This window comes from Leiobunum rupestre, chromosome 4 (genome assembly GCF_980474605.1).
Source record: "Leiobunum rupestre chromosome 4, qqLeiRupe1.1.hap1, whole genome shotgun sequence".
Classification (NCBI taxonomy): domain Eukaryota; kingdom Metazoa; phylum Arthropoda; class Arachnida; order Opiliones; family Sclerosomatidae; genus Leiobunum; species Leiobunum rupestre.
The window spans coordinates 62,720,596-62,736,696 of record NC_143387.1 but is presented as its reverse complement, the minus strand read 5'-3'; the positions used below and the strand labels follow the sequence as shown (position 1 = coordinate 62,736,696).

At 40.0% G+C, this 16,101-nt stretch overlaps 1 protein-coding gene across 3 annotated transcripts; it reads right to left on the bottom strand.

Moving 5' to 3' along the window:
• Positions 1-202: 202 nt before the first annotated feature.
• LOC149948681 (serine/arginine-rich splicing factor 12-like) lies at positions 203-2,272 on the bottom strand. Of its 3 annotated transcripts, none has more exons than XM_090172377.1 (6): positions 2,158-2,272; positions 1,982-2,089; positions 1,711-1,815; positions 843-946; positions 638-785; positions 203-567 (listed from the first exon to the last, which is right to left on the bottom strand). In XM_090172377.1, the coding sequence occupies exons 2-6, from the start codon at positions 2,044-2,046 to the stop codon at positions 318-320; spliced, it is 672 nt and encodes a 223-aa protein (XP_090028503.1). In that variant the 5' UTR covers positions 2,047-2,089; positions 2,158-2,272; the 3' UTR covers positions 203-317. The 3 variants fall into 3 exon arrangements, with proteins under 3 accessions (XP_090028503.1, XP_090028504.1, XP_090028505.1); XM_090172378.1 differs by having other exon boundaries at positions 203-564; XM_090172379.1 differs by having other exon boundaries at positions 203-531.
• Between the last annotated feature and the right edge of the window lie 13,829 nt (positions 2,273-16,101).

Genomic DNA, 16,101 nt, shown 5'->3' with positions numbered 1-16,101 from the left:
TTTTTTGACCAAGTGAGAATGCTCAAGGCATTCAACCAATAAAATCGGCCTGTATAAATTACTTTTGAGTATAATGATGCCACTACTACTTCTCTACAAGTTATTTTTGCCAATTCTAGGTCGCTATTGGGCTCAGCAGCCCCATAGTATTAAATAATCAGTTAGGCTAATACCCATCACCTCATAAAGAAACTGCAGTCAATTGAAAAATGAATGACTTTTAATGAACTTTAAAAACCAATACACGTAAACAAGGATCTACGAGTTTATTATTGCAAATAATACGAAAAAGGGGTACTGGTTAATGTGTTATGTTTTTAATCATCGTCTTCATCACGTAAAAGTCCATCGTGATCGTCCCTTGGGGAATCTTGTCGGTCAGATTGGGGAGACTGGTCGTGATTTTGGCGCATTCCTTTAGAATCTCTGTCGCGGCTATGCCTCATTCGTGGAGGGCTGTGAGAACCAGAATGTGATGCGCTTCTTGACCTTGGCGATCTCCTCTTATCCCTGGGGCTTCTTGAGCGTGACCTAGAACGACTGTATGAGTATCGGCTTCTTCGCCTGCTAAAACAATTTCAACAGAAGTTGAATTGCATGGCATATGTTGGTGCTTTGTAACAAAAACTAAGGAAACCTTCGGTAGCCTGGGCTTCTGTCCCTGTAATACGGAGATCGTGATCTCCTACGACTGCTACTTCCTCTGTGGTCATGGTGACGTCCACCATAATGAGGAGAACGAGCGCGACGACTAGGCCTTTCCTTAGAGCGCATATCCCCAGGTGCTAAAAATGTTAAGGTATTGTAAAAATTTGGTTATGTAAAAAAATAAATGAAATTACTTTTTCTATCCCCTTGGGCAAATTCAATTTCTAGCTCTCTTCCAAAAAAGCGAGTTCGGTCCAAAGACATCATAGCGTCCTCCGCATCTCTTACATCTTCAAACGTGGTTATTTAAGTTAAGGGTTTTAATGCTGTTTGGTTTACTTTAGAAATGTGGTTTAATTAATATTTTGATCCCGCAAAATCAACAAGAGTCAAAAATTACTTGTCTCTTGTTAAATTCAAAATTAAGACAGTGGATTTTTTTTTAAATTGTTAATTAGCTACTAAGCTTAAATCTTCTAATATAAATCTAGACGCATTTTCCCTTGTAAGTCTACCGTATCAAACATAAAAAAGCCTATCAATTTTCTTAGTTAAACGTAACTGATAACGCTTGGATATAAGACACAATTACGAAGAATACCTGCAGATCATTCTTTATCTTAAGCTTGTCTTTTAAAGTGCTTGCCTTGCTTGCTTGTATCGGAAAGTGGCAAAGGCTCACTCTTTAAACAACCCATTAAACTTTAGAAACTTGGCGCTTGAAGCCTTGTGTATCTTTTAAAACACTTTTACGTCTTTATCCAATTCTGAACCTCTCTTTATAGACAGGCTTGCTTGCCAAAGACTTTAATACCATCCATTTTTACTCGTGCCACCCTTGTAAAACCTTGTTTGACCTCTAACGGAACAAACCAAGTTATTCAGTTAGTTAAGTTGTCAAAGCAATCATTTAAAACCAACGCAACATTTACAAAATTTAATATGTTAGAATGGTTAACTGGGCCCCACATTAAATGTAGTTTCTAATATTACGTTTTTAGCCATGTTAGTATTTACTTTTATTTTACATTTTACTCGTATTCAGTGCGAGTGAAAGGATATTGTATATAAGCAAAACCTCGAGGTCTACGAGTGTAGTAATCCACTGGGATATAAACATCGGTTATGGGCCCATATTTACCAAACAAACTTCTCAATTCTTCAGGTCTTAAAAAACAAATTGAACACAAAGTTCATTTTAAATCCCTACATTTACAACCCCAGAAGGGAAGAAAAAAAGGCCCCTATTGCTAATAATTGTAAATAGATATTAAAGCTTAACACATATCTGCCTTTAATAATTTTGAGTGCGGCATTTTTTCCGCGGTTTTACCTCGATCCATCCGGCACATTTCGGACGAACAAAGAAGTATTTGGAGGCCTTGAGTACCTTGACATGATATTATCTCAAAATTCTTTAGGCCTTAGCCAATTTAAAAATCTAAAAAAAGAGACATTAAAAACGATCAACACCCACATTCTTTAGATAAAATGAACGAAGAAACCTACTTTCAAATGTTTAGTAAATAATTGTTTAATTCGGTGACAGACGATATAGTTTTTATCTATTTTGAATGACAAACAAAGATGTCTGCCCGGCACTGGCCTTAGTAAAAATAAACCGATAATGCCGATTTAGTGTTACCAGATCAAATCAAGGCTAGAAAACTATCGATTTATGAAAATAATTATTGTGGTGTAAAATATAATAAGGGGGGCGTTTTCAAATTCTTGACATAAGCAAAACGTAAATAGTAAAAAGATACTGTTTTTTTTTTAATTCTAAATTATCGTACGCTTTGGTCGTATTATTGAAATTATTGTACGAAAACAAATTGGCGTGAAATTAACGATGTGTACAATATGATCTGGCAACGCTGGGCTGATTGTGGAATTCCGATTCCGAAGCCGGTTTTTGCACAGCTCCCAGATTTTTCTTATAGACTTCAAAAAAGTTAACAGCGCCTTCTTTAGTTTATTTTTTAGTTTCAATTATGGTCAAAGGATGGCGAGACCGCATAGAAATATAATAATTTCGTTCATAATAATGTTTGTTATTATTATCGTAATGACCATTATTATTATTGTTACCAGACAGGTTATACCTGCGTCAGTTGATGAGAGTGCACAGATCATCAGATGAGTGTTCCCGCTTGGATTAACGTATAGGGATATTCCGGTTTAGCAAGAAACCTATGCTAATAGCGCTCGAGCGGCGAGAAATTGCAAAGCTATTTCTGGGCAAGCGCGAAAAACGGGGTTCAAATATATTCAGAAAGTAGGGACATCTGTCGTTTATTTTTCGAACTAGTTTGGGTGGCGTAATAGGCGCTTAAATAAATCATTCTCCATCGATATCGCCAAGAAGTATTAATTCCGAGAGCCACGACCCACAAGGTATTGTTTATATAGTGCTTGTTGAAATAATGGAAACTTTTCACCTGCAAATAGAACGTCATGTTTTTGCCAAAAAAACTACCTGGTTAAAAGGGAACGCTTGTTGCTGCCGTAAAGGTGGAAAATTTCCATTATTTTAACAAGCACTATATAAACCGTGACTTGCAGATCCTGGCTCTCGGAAATATTACTTCTTGGCGATTTCCTTGGAGGATTTATTTATTTATTTGAATACATAATATACTGCTAAGCTACAGTAGTGCATGCGCAGATATTGTCACGCCTATCTTTCTTTCCCGATAGAGTACCATTAGCACATAATTTTCCGCCAGCGAAGGGAATTTCAACATGACCGGAATATCCCTATGCGTTAATTAATCCAAGGTTCCAGAGACCCCAAATTTTGGAATAAATTCCATAAAAGATAATGTATTATCCAAAGAAAATCCGCGCCATGTCTTCGCAAGCTGTTAAATTGCCTTGCTCCCAGTGTGGTAAATTATTCAAAAGCTTAAACCACCACTACAGCTTTTCCAAATCTTGCTTTCGGCCTTCCGTCGTTCTTCCGGATCCGCTGCCTTCCTCGAACTTACTGGTCCGTGGGTGTGACAATGTCGTCAGCCTACTTGCCAATCTGAAATGCAACCGGCGCGTTCTTCGTCGTATCCCAAAGGCGGCTCGACTTATAGCTGCCTTGGCCCTGTCGAATAATTTGGAGCGTATTGTTTGTGAGAACACCCAGGAATCATGGCAAGTTGTATTCTGCTCCCGGCAGCCTCCCTACAAGTACCTCTTAAGTCCGAAGGGAAGCTAGTTTCCCTTAACACATCCGTCAAGGCCAATATCAAGTCTTTCGAAGAGTGGTTTGAAGTTCCTCCCATGGCTTAATTTGACGGAAAACATGGTTTGTTCCGCGATCAAGTCATTCCCGGCTGACTCGACCGGTGGTCCCGACTGTTTGAGCCCTCAGCACTTAAAGGACTTAATTGGACCGGCTGATGGTGCTTTTACTCAAATCCCTTAGCGCCCTCTCGCACCATTTGCTCGCGGGCCTCGTTCCAGCGGAAATCTGCTCTATTTTGTATGGCGCCTCCTTATGCGCTCTCAGAAGAAAGACGGCGGTATTCGTCCGATCGCTGTTGATTGCACCATTCGTAATCTTGTCACCAAATTAGGATGTACTCACATAATGCCAACTCTCGGCCCTTGTCTTCGCCTAGTTCAGTTAGGGTTCGGTACTTGAGGTGGTTTCGAAGCCGCCACTCACACCGCCTTTCGCATTTAACATGGTCCGCCGGGATCACTTACTGGCTTGTTTTCTCAAATAGCTTCCCAAACTATATTTGTTTCTGCACCAATGTTATCAAGCTCTTACTCACTTATCCTATGGCGAACGGTTCATTCCTTCGGAAAGGGGCGTTCAACAAGGCGATCCGTTGGGCCCAGCTATTTTTTGTCTTATTGTACAAAGCGTTGCGTCTCGTATGAAGTCCGAGTGCAACGTTTGGTATCTGGACGATTCATCGTTAGGTGACAGTCCTGACGTAGTACTCAGTGATTTACTCTTCCTCGGAGAGCTTCTTACTGAAATCGTCCTCGATTCTGATGAAGCTGACATTGTCTCGATCTTCGACTCGGCTGCCCCCGGTATCAAAGTCATTCGCCGTTCCGATTATTTCCTTCTGGGTGCTCCTCTTTCGGAGGAAGCTATCTCAAGGTGTCTATCTACCAAAATCAAAGCGTTGAATATTATGGTCGGGGATCTCAACCAAGTTTCCGCCCATCACGGTTTTTTTCTCTTGAAAAATTTCTTGGCCATTCCGAAGCTTTCCTACCTCCTTCGTAGTGGACCAGTGTGGAAGGACGCGGCTGGCCTCCACCGTTTCGATGATGCTCTCCGTTTGGCCCTTCAAGAGGTTACCAATACTTTAATGGATGAGGATCCCTGGTTGCAATCTTATTTGCCAGTGGCTAAAAGTGGCCTCGGAATTCGCCATGCTTCGAAAATAGCTCTCCCAGCTTTTCTCTCTTCGGCGAAATCATCCCTACGTATATATCCACCACTGAAGACATTAGTTTCCGCGACGCTCTTGCCCATTGGGAACTCGTAACGGAGGCTAGAGTGCCGTCGCCTAATCAACGAATGTATCAACAATCGTGGGAAGGTCCTATTATCGGCAGCTTCATCGTGCCTTTGTCTGCCCGCGCGTCTAACGACAGGGATGAAGTTCGTTTGCTCTCCGTGTGCAGTAAAGAATCCGGATGTTATTGGTTGAACGCCATCCTGGTCTCGTCTCTGGGAACCTTTTTAAACGACGACTCTTTTCGGATTGCTGTCAACCTTCAGTTGGGTTCCCACATCTGTATTCCGTATACTTGCGTCTGTGGTGGTCATGTTGATTCCTAATATGGTACGCACGGCTTAAGCTGCAAAAAGAGCTCAGGAAGATTTTCGCGCCACGCCGCAGTGAACGCAACGCAACACATCACCATCGCGGTTCAGAGGGGCAACGCCGCCTCCGTTTTAAGCACGTTCCCACCGGGTGCTTCGCTTGAATACTTTTATTTTCATTGTCTTGATTTTGTCATTTGTATTTTAATTTTTTTTTGTGATAAATTGTATTTATTTAATTGAAATTTACAAAAAAAAGGAAAGAAAAAAAAAACAAAAAAACTAGAGGTGGACCAAATAGTCTTCCAGGGAAGCACCCGGCGGGAAGGTGTGCAACACCGAAGCGGCATTACCGCGTTGAATGGCGACCGCGATGCGCTGGATCAAGTATAAAACGGAGCGCGGTTCACCAGTGACGGAACGAATCCTACGGCCTATGGCGTGGATCAGCGCCAAACCCTCGCGGCCGAAGTAGACAAGGGTTTCAATGGCCACCGGTTTAAACATATAGCGGTGCGCAAGCGCCGAGTATTTGGAGTTCTTCTTCGTTTTAGCCTGGGTAGCGGCCCAGAGAGGGGCTGCTGAAGAAGAAATCAAATACGAAGGAGCGAGAGGATCAGTACATGTGAAATCCCATACCAAGGATTTCCCTCCGGTCGACGGGATTAAAGACAAACCATCTGGCCGTTTTCCGTCGTCCCGAGACAGGCCAGACGGCTCCAAAATAGACGGAACACCCGCGGACGCGAGTGCCCGTTTCAAAATATCGTTGACGGCACTGTGGCGGGAGCGAAGGCCCGAACTCATTTTGCAGCTGAGGCCATGAGAACCGAAGGAGTCAACCAGGCTACCACAAACGCAGGAGTTCGGCGCACAAATTGTAGCTCCCAAAATTAAACAATGTAGAAATATTTTTACATATTATGGTTCAGTACACTGTACGATATACTATAAACAAGAACGGAAGCACTGCGACCCCTGGCTGCGGAACTAGCTTCAGACCATCCGATTAGTCAATTGGGACATTTTCAGCTTCTTAGGTACATTATTCTGAAGTAAGAGAAAACTCATTTTCGGTCATGTTCAGAAGAGTATTTCTCAAAAACGCCTGCAAGTGTCATCTGAAAATTGTATCCAAAATTTCAAGAACACTGTATCTAATTTTAATTCCATTCACTAAAATTTGTTGATCAAATTAAACGTATTTAAAGAAAACTAAAATCATTGCAAATAATTGCCGCAAAACGTTAAAATGTGGGCTAGAAAAAATTTAATCATACGACCTTATTTCGGTTATACTAGTTGGCAATTATTTAAAAAACTATCACAGTGTGGAAACCCTACTTTAGTTAGAAATCTTCCAAGATATAGGTAGAAAAAATTTAATTTTTAGTAACGGATGTTTTTTAAGTCGGTCCTCGGTTCCGTGTTGTTATGGATAATTTCCAAAAATATTTTTTAAATTTTTTTTTAATATTTATCTCTTTTCGACTCGAAAAACAAAGCAAACACCATAGTACCCCACGAAAATATCTCCATATTAAATAATCTAAGATAAGAAGTTCGTCCGGAACTAAAAAATTAATATTATCGCAAAATATACTTTTGTAACAGTATGTGAATTTAAAATTTGATTCTATAAAAATGATGTTTAAAGTAATAAAGTTCCGCCATTTAGTATAACTCAAAGAACTTTTAATTTGTTTTAAATTTCTTATACCTTTTCTAGCCAAAATAGTGTGGCTTTGGGCTATTTTGGTAATTCATTTAAACTTTTAAAATTAACTATTTGAGAATTTGCGCGTAGATCAACAAATTTATATATATTTCAGAATTACCAATAACTTAACTTACTGAAGTTGTTCGGGAATATAAACGGTATTTACTAAATTTGAATGTTTTTTTTAATTCAATTAAAAGAGCAGGTTCGGTACGTTATCGAATCCGACGGCGATTTTCCCTCAAGATCGTCCAAGTCTCCGAAGATGCGTTATTTAGTTACCTCAGTGACCAACTGGTGGCGTTGCTTGAGTAGACGTACAAATCGTCTATACACTCTTTTTCGCGCCTTTTACCACTCTCTTATACGCTCCTCCACCCGCTTGTCCAGGCTTGAATCTTTAGTCGGCAGATATGGAGAATGGGGGCTAAAGGGAGAAAACTCCAATGGAGGTGCCCAGCAAAATACCGCAAAAAAGAGTGTACACTCAAAGTATGGTGTCCGAGTGAATCTGACTTCGTGCCCCACCTCCTAAAAATTGGCGGCAAAGGGTGTGGCCGGACGTCCCGAAAAAAGACAGAATACACTACCAGGTTATGAAGCCAAAACCAGCCAGGTAATGTTTTTACAAAAATAGCCGGGGAAGCTGCTCTCCCGATTGCAGGTAGGGAGGAAGAGATTATTGGTGGCGACCCTCATTACAAACTCTGCGCCAACCCCACCGAGTTGGTTACCCACCTACTGATGGAGTGCCCAGCCCTAGTGGCCGAACGTGACGCTATTACCGCGACGGAGACAGTGCTCCCCGGAGAGCCAAACCCAGTACCAGATCTCCTTCGATGGCTGCGACTAACGCCATCAAACACTATAATGAAGATTACTACGGCCACCAAAAACCTCCTTGATAAATGGTGGGTGATTAGAAAACCTTACAAACGATCAACGTGGTGACACAACCGCGTTCCCACCACTGTGCCCTAGCGCGAAGCGATAGTGAGCCTCCCTGAACCAAACGGGACCTACCAGGGGTGGGAATAGAACTGAACTGAACTGAACTGAACTGAACTGAACTGAACGCACCCGGCGATCTTTTCCAAAGGGTTCTATGATTGGCTAAATTCAAATATTCTGTTCCCCCCCCCCCTCCCCTGTAACTGGCCAAAGTTACAAACGCCTACTCCCTCTATTTACTTCTGGTTTCGGTGGCTTGTTGAATTTAGCGCCACTGTAATAGGCTTTTCTATAAAATAAGCTACGCTTGCTGAACTGGTATTTATGTAGCTCATTCGTCACGAAATACGGAGAAGCTCAGTTCAGTTTATGCTTAAAAAAACAGTTTGCCTCGTCGAATTTACTCCTATGTCCAGGGCTTTTCGTTGTAAAACGTCATCGATACGTCACCCGTGACGCAGCAGCAACATCAAAACTAGAAGGCCAATGTTACTTATCGAAAGCCTAATCGGTAGCGTAGAGTTTTTGGGAGCTATGACTACTTACAGTATTTTCCAAATGATTCATAGCTTTAAAAAACGTAAAAAATTGAGTATTTTGGCGCAATCTAAGATATTTTATTTAACTGTAATTTTAGTAATTTTGTGATAAATATGACACCACAACTATAATTAAAAATTAATACACAAATTATTAAATGAAGTCAATCAAATAATGATCAGATTTTTTCAACATAGATTAATTACCTCCTGGAGATATTCCGGCTCGGGTAAATCGAAAAAAAAACTTTTGCTAAAAACTAGGCACGCCTAGATTAATTCCGTGACCGATTTTTCTGACCGCTAGATCGTCACTAGCAAACGTTTTTGCGTCAGCCAGGGAAATTATACGGGTCCGGAATATCCCTGCGCGTTAATTTTGGTTTTCATGTCAGCAAAGTACTCCCAAAAATTCAAAATTGTCTACTAGAAAATCGCCGCAAAAACGTGGGTTTTGTATGTTAAATTTTGATACAAGTGGCCAAAATCGGAGTCTCCTATTCGTGAAAATATCAACCATGAGGAAGAATAAAAGTTTCAACAAAGCAATTTCGACGCCACTGATACTCTAAGATACAGGGTGTTACGGATAAGTATGCCATAAATTTTTGGGCGTGTTCTTTGGGCCCTAATGAGTTGGCCACTAGGTGGATTTTCGTTATTAGAGAAGGCTAATTGTGAAGGCTGAAATTAAAACCCACGTAACTGTTACGGGTAAGTATGTCATAAATTTTAGGGCGTGGTCCTTGGGTTCTAATGAGTCAAAAATTTCCTATGAACATGGGTTCTAAAATGCTTTGCTTCAGAGTTTTAGGCCCACAAAAACCGGGCCCCAAAACAACGAAATAGCCAGTAGTTCGGTTTCCCCTTCCATAAACGTTTGTTGAGGCTAACGGTAATAGTGAGTGTAGGGAGCTGTTGGCTCGCGTGGCATGTAGGGCTTGCCACCACCCTCCTACGCATTGTAACCCAGCCTTCTAAATTAAGGGCTTTAAAAAGTCGCTTGATTACTTAGGCGTAAGGTGGTGCCTTGGGTATTATTTTGGAAAGCGCAGAAGAGCGACATTGTTGAAGTAATTGATTCAACAGTTCTTTAGCAATAAAACTGATTATTTAAATGACATGGTATATGAGAACAGAACACGGTACTAGTATGATTAATGGAGCAAATTATAGAGTCAAACTGATAAAGGAATTTTAAACTTTCAGGTCGCATAGAGAATGCAGGGGAAAATGTTGATGACCTTGAACAATGTCTTCAAGTTCACCAAAAAATTTTCTCGTGAACCGTAAGTGTTAGAAAGTTGGTTCCAATTAAAAAAGTATTCCCCGTCACATTTTTGGTCTAGATAGCTTTGACCCGATCGGATTTGACCAACAGGAAGCCAAGAAAGATTTTCCAAAATCACAAAGGTCGTAAAAGAGAAAATTGCCAGACAGCGCTAATAACTCGAAAACCAGTTGCGTTACGTTATCGAAATTTGCTAGACAAACTCATCGAGGTTTTAGCGCTTTCTTGCAATTTTCCCTTTTACGACCTTTGTGATTTTGAAACAAGTTGGCAAGCCAAAATATACCTCTCCTCGGAAGAATTGTCCCTAGTGGTATTAATTTCTCGAGATAACCCTTAAAGATATATCTCCGCAATTTAGAGTTATTTGTTAAAAATATTAACCCATTTCTATCCCGCCCGGTATAAAATTTTTATTATAATTAAAATAATTGAGACGAAACGACCAATTTTAATTTATTCAGAATATCATAAGTTAAGTAGTTACAACAGTAAGTTAGACGTACTATAACAATGCACAATTGAATTAAACCCTTTTACAGAACAAGTTTATCAGTTAAATATAATACGAAGCAAATTTTAATGAAATATCTACAGAGGCTTTTTGGAATTACTCGCTTACGAAATACTTGCCGCATCTTTAACGCTCATTTTATTTCAACACTCGCCCTTGATGAAGATACCGTAGATATCTGGTAGTGGACGACTCGTTCACTTCCTGTTGACGTTGTGACGCATACCACATGAAAAAGACCAATGCCGTCCAATTTCCAATATCATATAATGACTCGCACACCCAAGAAATCATTGACTGCGTTAGAAATCGTAGATATCCAAATATCCACACCAAATGTATTTACAAGAAGCAAAAACCTTACCATCAACAAAGCACAGAGAGCCACTTGACTAACCGCCAGCTTTTAAAGCAATTAACGTTAAATTATCTCCTTTGAATTAACAGAACTATATATAGGTCGTTAAGAAAGTGGACCACCCACAGGGTCTACCCTTTAACCCTCTAATCTCGGCTGACTGCGCTAAAACAAGATTTAACCTTTAAAAAATACCAGATTAGGCCTTCATAAATTCATTAATAAAAAAAGACTTTATTACCTATTATGCTTACGATGCCTGTCTTAATTTCAGTGAATCTAAGCAGCTATCGGTGGTTCTGTGGTAGAGCGCTCGACTGCCAAGCCGAATGGTCTGGGTTCGAAACCTGGGTGGCGCATTTGTTTTTAATCAATAGAGAAACGCTAAATTAGAATTTCTTCGATGCAATAATTTCAATTTCAATTCTATTTCAATTAAACCAAAATTTCGTACTCTATTAAATACGCTTCCGATAAAGCTGAAGGTCTAATTTTCAATAAGGCGTAACAAGTGTCGGTGGTTCTGTGGTAGAACGTCCGCCTGTCAATCAGGAGGTCTCGGGTTCAAATCCCGCCCGATGCGATCGCAAATTGATACTAAGACGAATACCGTGTACAACTGGTGGAAACCCTGCCATTGGACGTTGAGAGGTAGCATTACACTCAGCACTCGGTCCGTCCCAAAGTCATTAAGAAGAAGTTGGAGAGAAAACGCCCATATAAACACAACAGACTCAACATGCACATCCATCAGAACACAAACACAACAAATTCAACACTCACAACCTACGCATAAACATTACAAAAACCGTAATACACCAAACCGTCACGACGGTGAGCGAAAAAACACCATCCAAACCAAACCGCAAATGCATCCGTTAACGCTCACCGTCACACGGTGGTTTTGCCAACCCTTTGAGAAACTGCGTACGCAGTGATTACACTTTGCACCGAAAATGCGAACGCGTTCGCAGTCCTGACAGACAGACACACCCACAGACCTCGGAGAGGTAAAAAGCTTTCTCGACTTAATATTTTTCAACTCCGATCGGGTCAAAGCTATTTAGACCTAAAATGTGAAGGCGAATACTTTTTTAATTGTAACGAACTTTCTAACACTTACGGTTCTCGAGATCAGAAAATTGTTACACTAAAAATACCACACCGAACGTTTTGCTCTTAGCTATACGATATGAGACCTAATACTAGCTGTGCAGGTGTTATCTAATTTGATCTGCTCTGAACGCGTTAGGTCAGGGGGATACATTTCAATTTCGTTATTTGACTTTTTTAAAAGTCAGCGAGGCCCTTTAGACTTAGTTCTTTACTATTCCCTCAGATCGACGCACATTTGCCGCTGTTTACAGACGCTTGAGAGAACACGAACAAATTCAACCAGGACAAACTCGTGAGAGAGTGCAAAACGTACCAGAAAACCTTGAGGAGCAGGTACTTACACCAACTTAATTCAACTAGTTTTTGATTAAAATATTTTATTCGATATGATTCGTCGTACTTTACCAAAGTGGATTTAAACAATAATTACTTTAGGTTATTACCATTGTCAAAAATGATCCTGGAACAAGTAACCGGCGAGTTGGGAGACAATTGAGTGTAAATCACGTTATGGTTTGGCGAATTCTGCATGGTCACCTTCAAATGTTCAAGCTCTGACCGACGCAGTTGATAATACTTTGAATTGTCATTCGCCTCGTACAAGTTGCTTATTTCCTAAATTTCTGACCAAGTTTAACAGTGTTGATTAAACTCGATTCTTTGAAATAATGAAACTTGGCATTGAAAAATAATTGTAGGATTTAGCACACTTCTCCTAAGAGTCCTAGTTCAATAATGAACGTTTGACATTTGCTATTGTGTTTATCGCTTCACAGTTAAAAAACAAATGAATAATAAATGGAAACCATTGGATTCAAGGCTACATTAAATACCAAACTTCAGGTAACTGGCTATTTCGTTGTTTGGGGCCCGGTTTTGTGGGCCTAAAACTCTGAAACAAAGCATTTTAGGACCCCTGTTCGTAGAACATTTTTGACTCAGTAGAATCCAGGGACCACGCCCTAAAATTTATGACATACTTACCCGTAACAGTAACGTGGGTTTTACTTTCAGCCTTCACAATTAGCCTTCTCTAATAATGTAAAGCCACCTAGTGGCCAACGCGAGAAGTTAGCTGCTACAGAACTTTCTGGTTTTGTTTTAAAATGGCAAACTGCAGAATTAAAATAATGAAATCCGTTGTTGTAAATAGATTTTAAACCTTCGCGTTAAGTATTTTATTTTGATCACGGAATTTTTCCACAGTCCTACTTCGCTTCATTCGATTATTATTAATTATTTAATCTTAAAACGTCATAATAGTAACATATCCAATTAACACCATTTATTGTATAGTTTTATAAACGGTTTTTCGAAATTTCAACAAATTGTTTTTACTTAAAATATATAAAATTGTACTAAAATACTTAATTTATGTATGAAACCAACCTTGGTGAAGGAGATTCAACGCCATCGATACCTGGAAGTGACCTCGCTCGGAGTGCCAAGTTTGTGCGAACTTCTTGATGAGATCGATAATTATTTTAGATTAGGTTTATAAGGCCTTTGAATGACCCACAACCAAAATAGCAGGATTGACCAATCTGAAAATTAAGGTTTTGTGCCGCGACTATACGACAATACATGTTGTCAGTGGCGTAGCCAGGATATTGTTTCGGGGGGGGGGGGGAGGGGGCACACCATTGAAAAAAAAGGAAAAAAATAAAAATATTTGTACGTACGACCATACGTTTCAGGGGGCACTGCATGTTGTGCTCTATTAGGATCTAAAATGCGGGTAAATAAGCCTAACGGGTAGTGGTATTTTAACGCGCAAAATGATTTTTGAAATTGCTAGATTACATTGGGCGTGCACCAACTAAAAGCCAGGGCTTAAAGAAAGAAAAGAGACCGCGAATGAGGAGGCAACTATTTCGTTGATTTCGTTACAGCGTGCAGGATGGGCGAGAAAGCATGGGCCTTTAGGAGAAAACGAGATTATTCTGGACGAACAAAATATTTCCGCTTACGTGACCGGTAGATGGCGTTACGATTCCCTTTTCCTCGATACTTCTTGGGGAAGGCAAAAAAAGGGCCCAGAAGAAGGCGTAACAAGAGATATCTAATTACCGTGTTGGGACGCTGAAACCCGACTCTTGTAACATCAAGTTCAATACAATTTATAGTTGGAAAAAATCCCCTACGAAAAATAAAAAATAAACAGAAAGAAAGAATAAAGTAATTTAAATTTAGTCTAACACAATAAAAAAAGACACTTCAAAATCACCGTGTCGTTGTGGGCCCGTTCTAAATCATCCGAATAGTCCTAAAAGCAGCGTTAGTACAAGTTGGTCCTTTTACTTAGAGAATCTTCTGAATAGTCCTAATAGAACCGTTAGTAGCAGTTGGTCCTTTTTCTTAAAGAATCTTCTGAATAGTTCTAATAGAAGCGTTAGTAGCAGTTGGTCTTTTTTTAGAGAATCTTTTGTCCTAATAGAAGCGTTAGTAGCAGTTGGTCCTTTTTCTTAAAGCATCTTCTGAATAGTTCTAATAGAAGCGTTAGTAGCAGTTGGTCCTTTTTTAGATAATCTTTTGAATAGTCCTAATAGAACTGTTAGTAGCAATTGGTCCTTTTACTTAGAGAATCTTCTAAATAGTTCGCTTTCGTTACATTTATATTTAAGGGGAATGATTATGTGAAGACAATCGACGGGCATCATTCCACAGTCAAGATAGGGGAAGGAATAACGTCACCTGAGTGTGCTCCAATAGCCCCGGAAGCCGTCTGTTTTAGCGAACCAATTCAGATACCGGACTGATTTTATTATTTAAGGAGGGGGAGTTTACTCTTCGAGCATCTGGTGGGTTGGAGCAGTGGCGTAGGAACGGGGGGGTACAGGGGTACAATGTACCCCCCTTGAAATTGGAAAGGGGCGCCAAAGTGGTATAAAAAGGGCTCCAAATTGTTTTAGAAGGGGCGCAAAAAGGATGCTGATGAGGGGGCGCCAAATTTAGCATCCAAGCTGTACCCTCTTAATCTCATTCTCCCTATAGTTCTATTTATTATTTGCAGGTTGGATGACGCTCATTATTTTTAGAGCTCTAAAAGCTTATTCACACCAGCCAACATTTTTGCCAACACAAGTGGCAAACCAAGCTGCTCCGTGTGAACGGAAAAAACATTCCACCTTGTTTTGGCCACTCAAACACATTTTTCGACCGAGGTTTAGATACAAATATTTATATTTAATAATTTCAGTAGACATTCTTTGATTAAACAAAAGCAGGAATCCATACCTCTACTTGGAATGCTTATCTTGGCAGATTTCCTTCTCGATGTGGCTGACAGTTTGTTTGACGTCACTATGTTAACTTAACAAGCAAGTACGTGAGAGGGGAGCGCGCGCAGAGGGGATTTTTTATCTCGTAGGCGGGGTCAAAGCCGTCCGAGTGATCTTACCATACGCGATACGGCAGGATAAGCATTGCTAACAAAAGTAAATGATATTTTGAGTATGAAACACTTTAATTAATTTAAATCGACAAATTTTGTAGTTGCAATTTTATTTTTAGAATAGTTATTCTTATAAAGTAACGTGGTCTTCTTGTAACGTGCTCTTACGTCACCGTCTCTTACTTTCACAAGTCTAAGAGGCTATAACTTTTTCTAGAGCGCTTGCAAATCGCCGGTGCGAAGAATTTACTAATAAAGCCTGGGTCTTGTGACGTAAGAGCAACATTTTAACAAGTTGGGCAACTATTAAGAGTAATTATTTTCCTTTAAATACGAAATATTGAAAAAATTTCGTGAAAAAGCGTGAACGAAAATGCAAACCAGAGCTCGGTGCTCGTAAACGAAGTTGGTCAAATATGTTGGCTGATGTGAATAAGGCCTCAATTCCAAGTCGTCAGCGTCCTCATCTTGTTGATAAGCCGGGCCCCAGGCTGCGAGGCAATCGGTAATTTGTACCAGATTCCTCTCGCATCCAACCTGCTCAAACCCATCAACAAGCTTGTCGAGTTTACTTGGAACGTAACCAGCCCATAATCTCATTTCTCCCTTTACGAAAAACTGGCTCAAACTATCACCCATTCGTACTAAAAAGGAGAATAGGAATAAATGGCGATTTATAAATAGAGGAGAATTACTTCTCTATATATTTTCAAGACCATTTTTATTTATATTTACCGATTTTATTCAAACTCGGGGATCATGTAACTTGAAAATTTTGCTA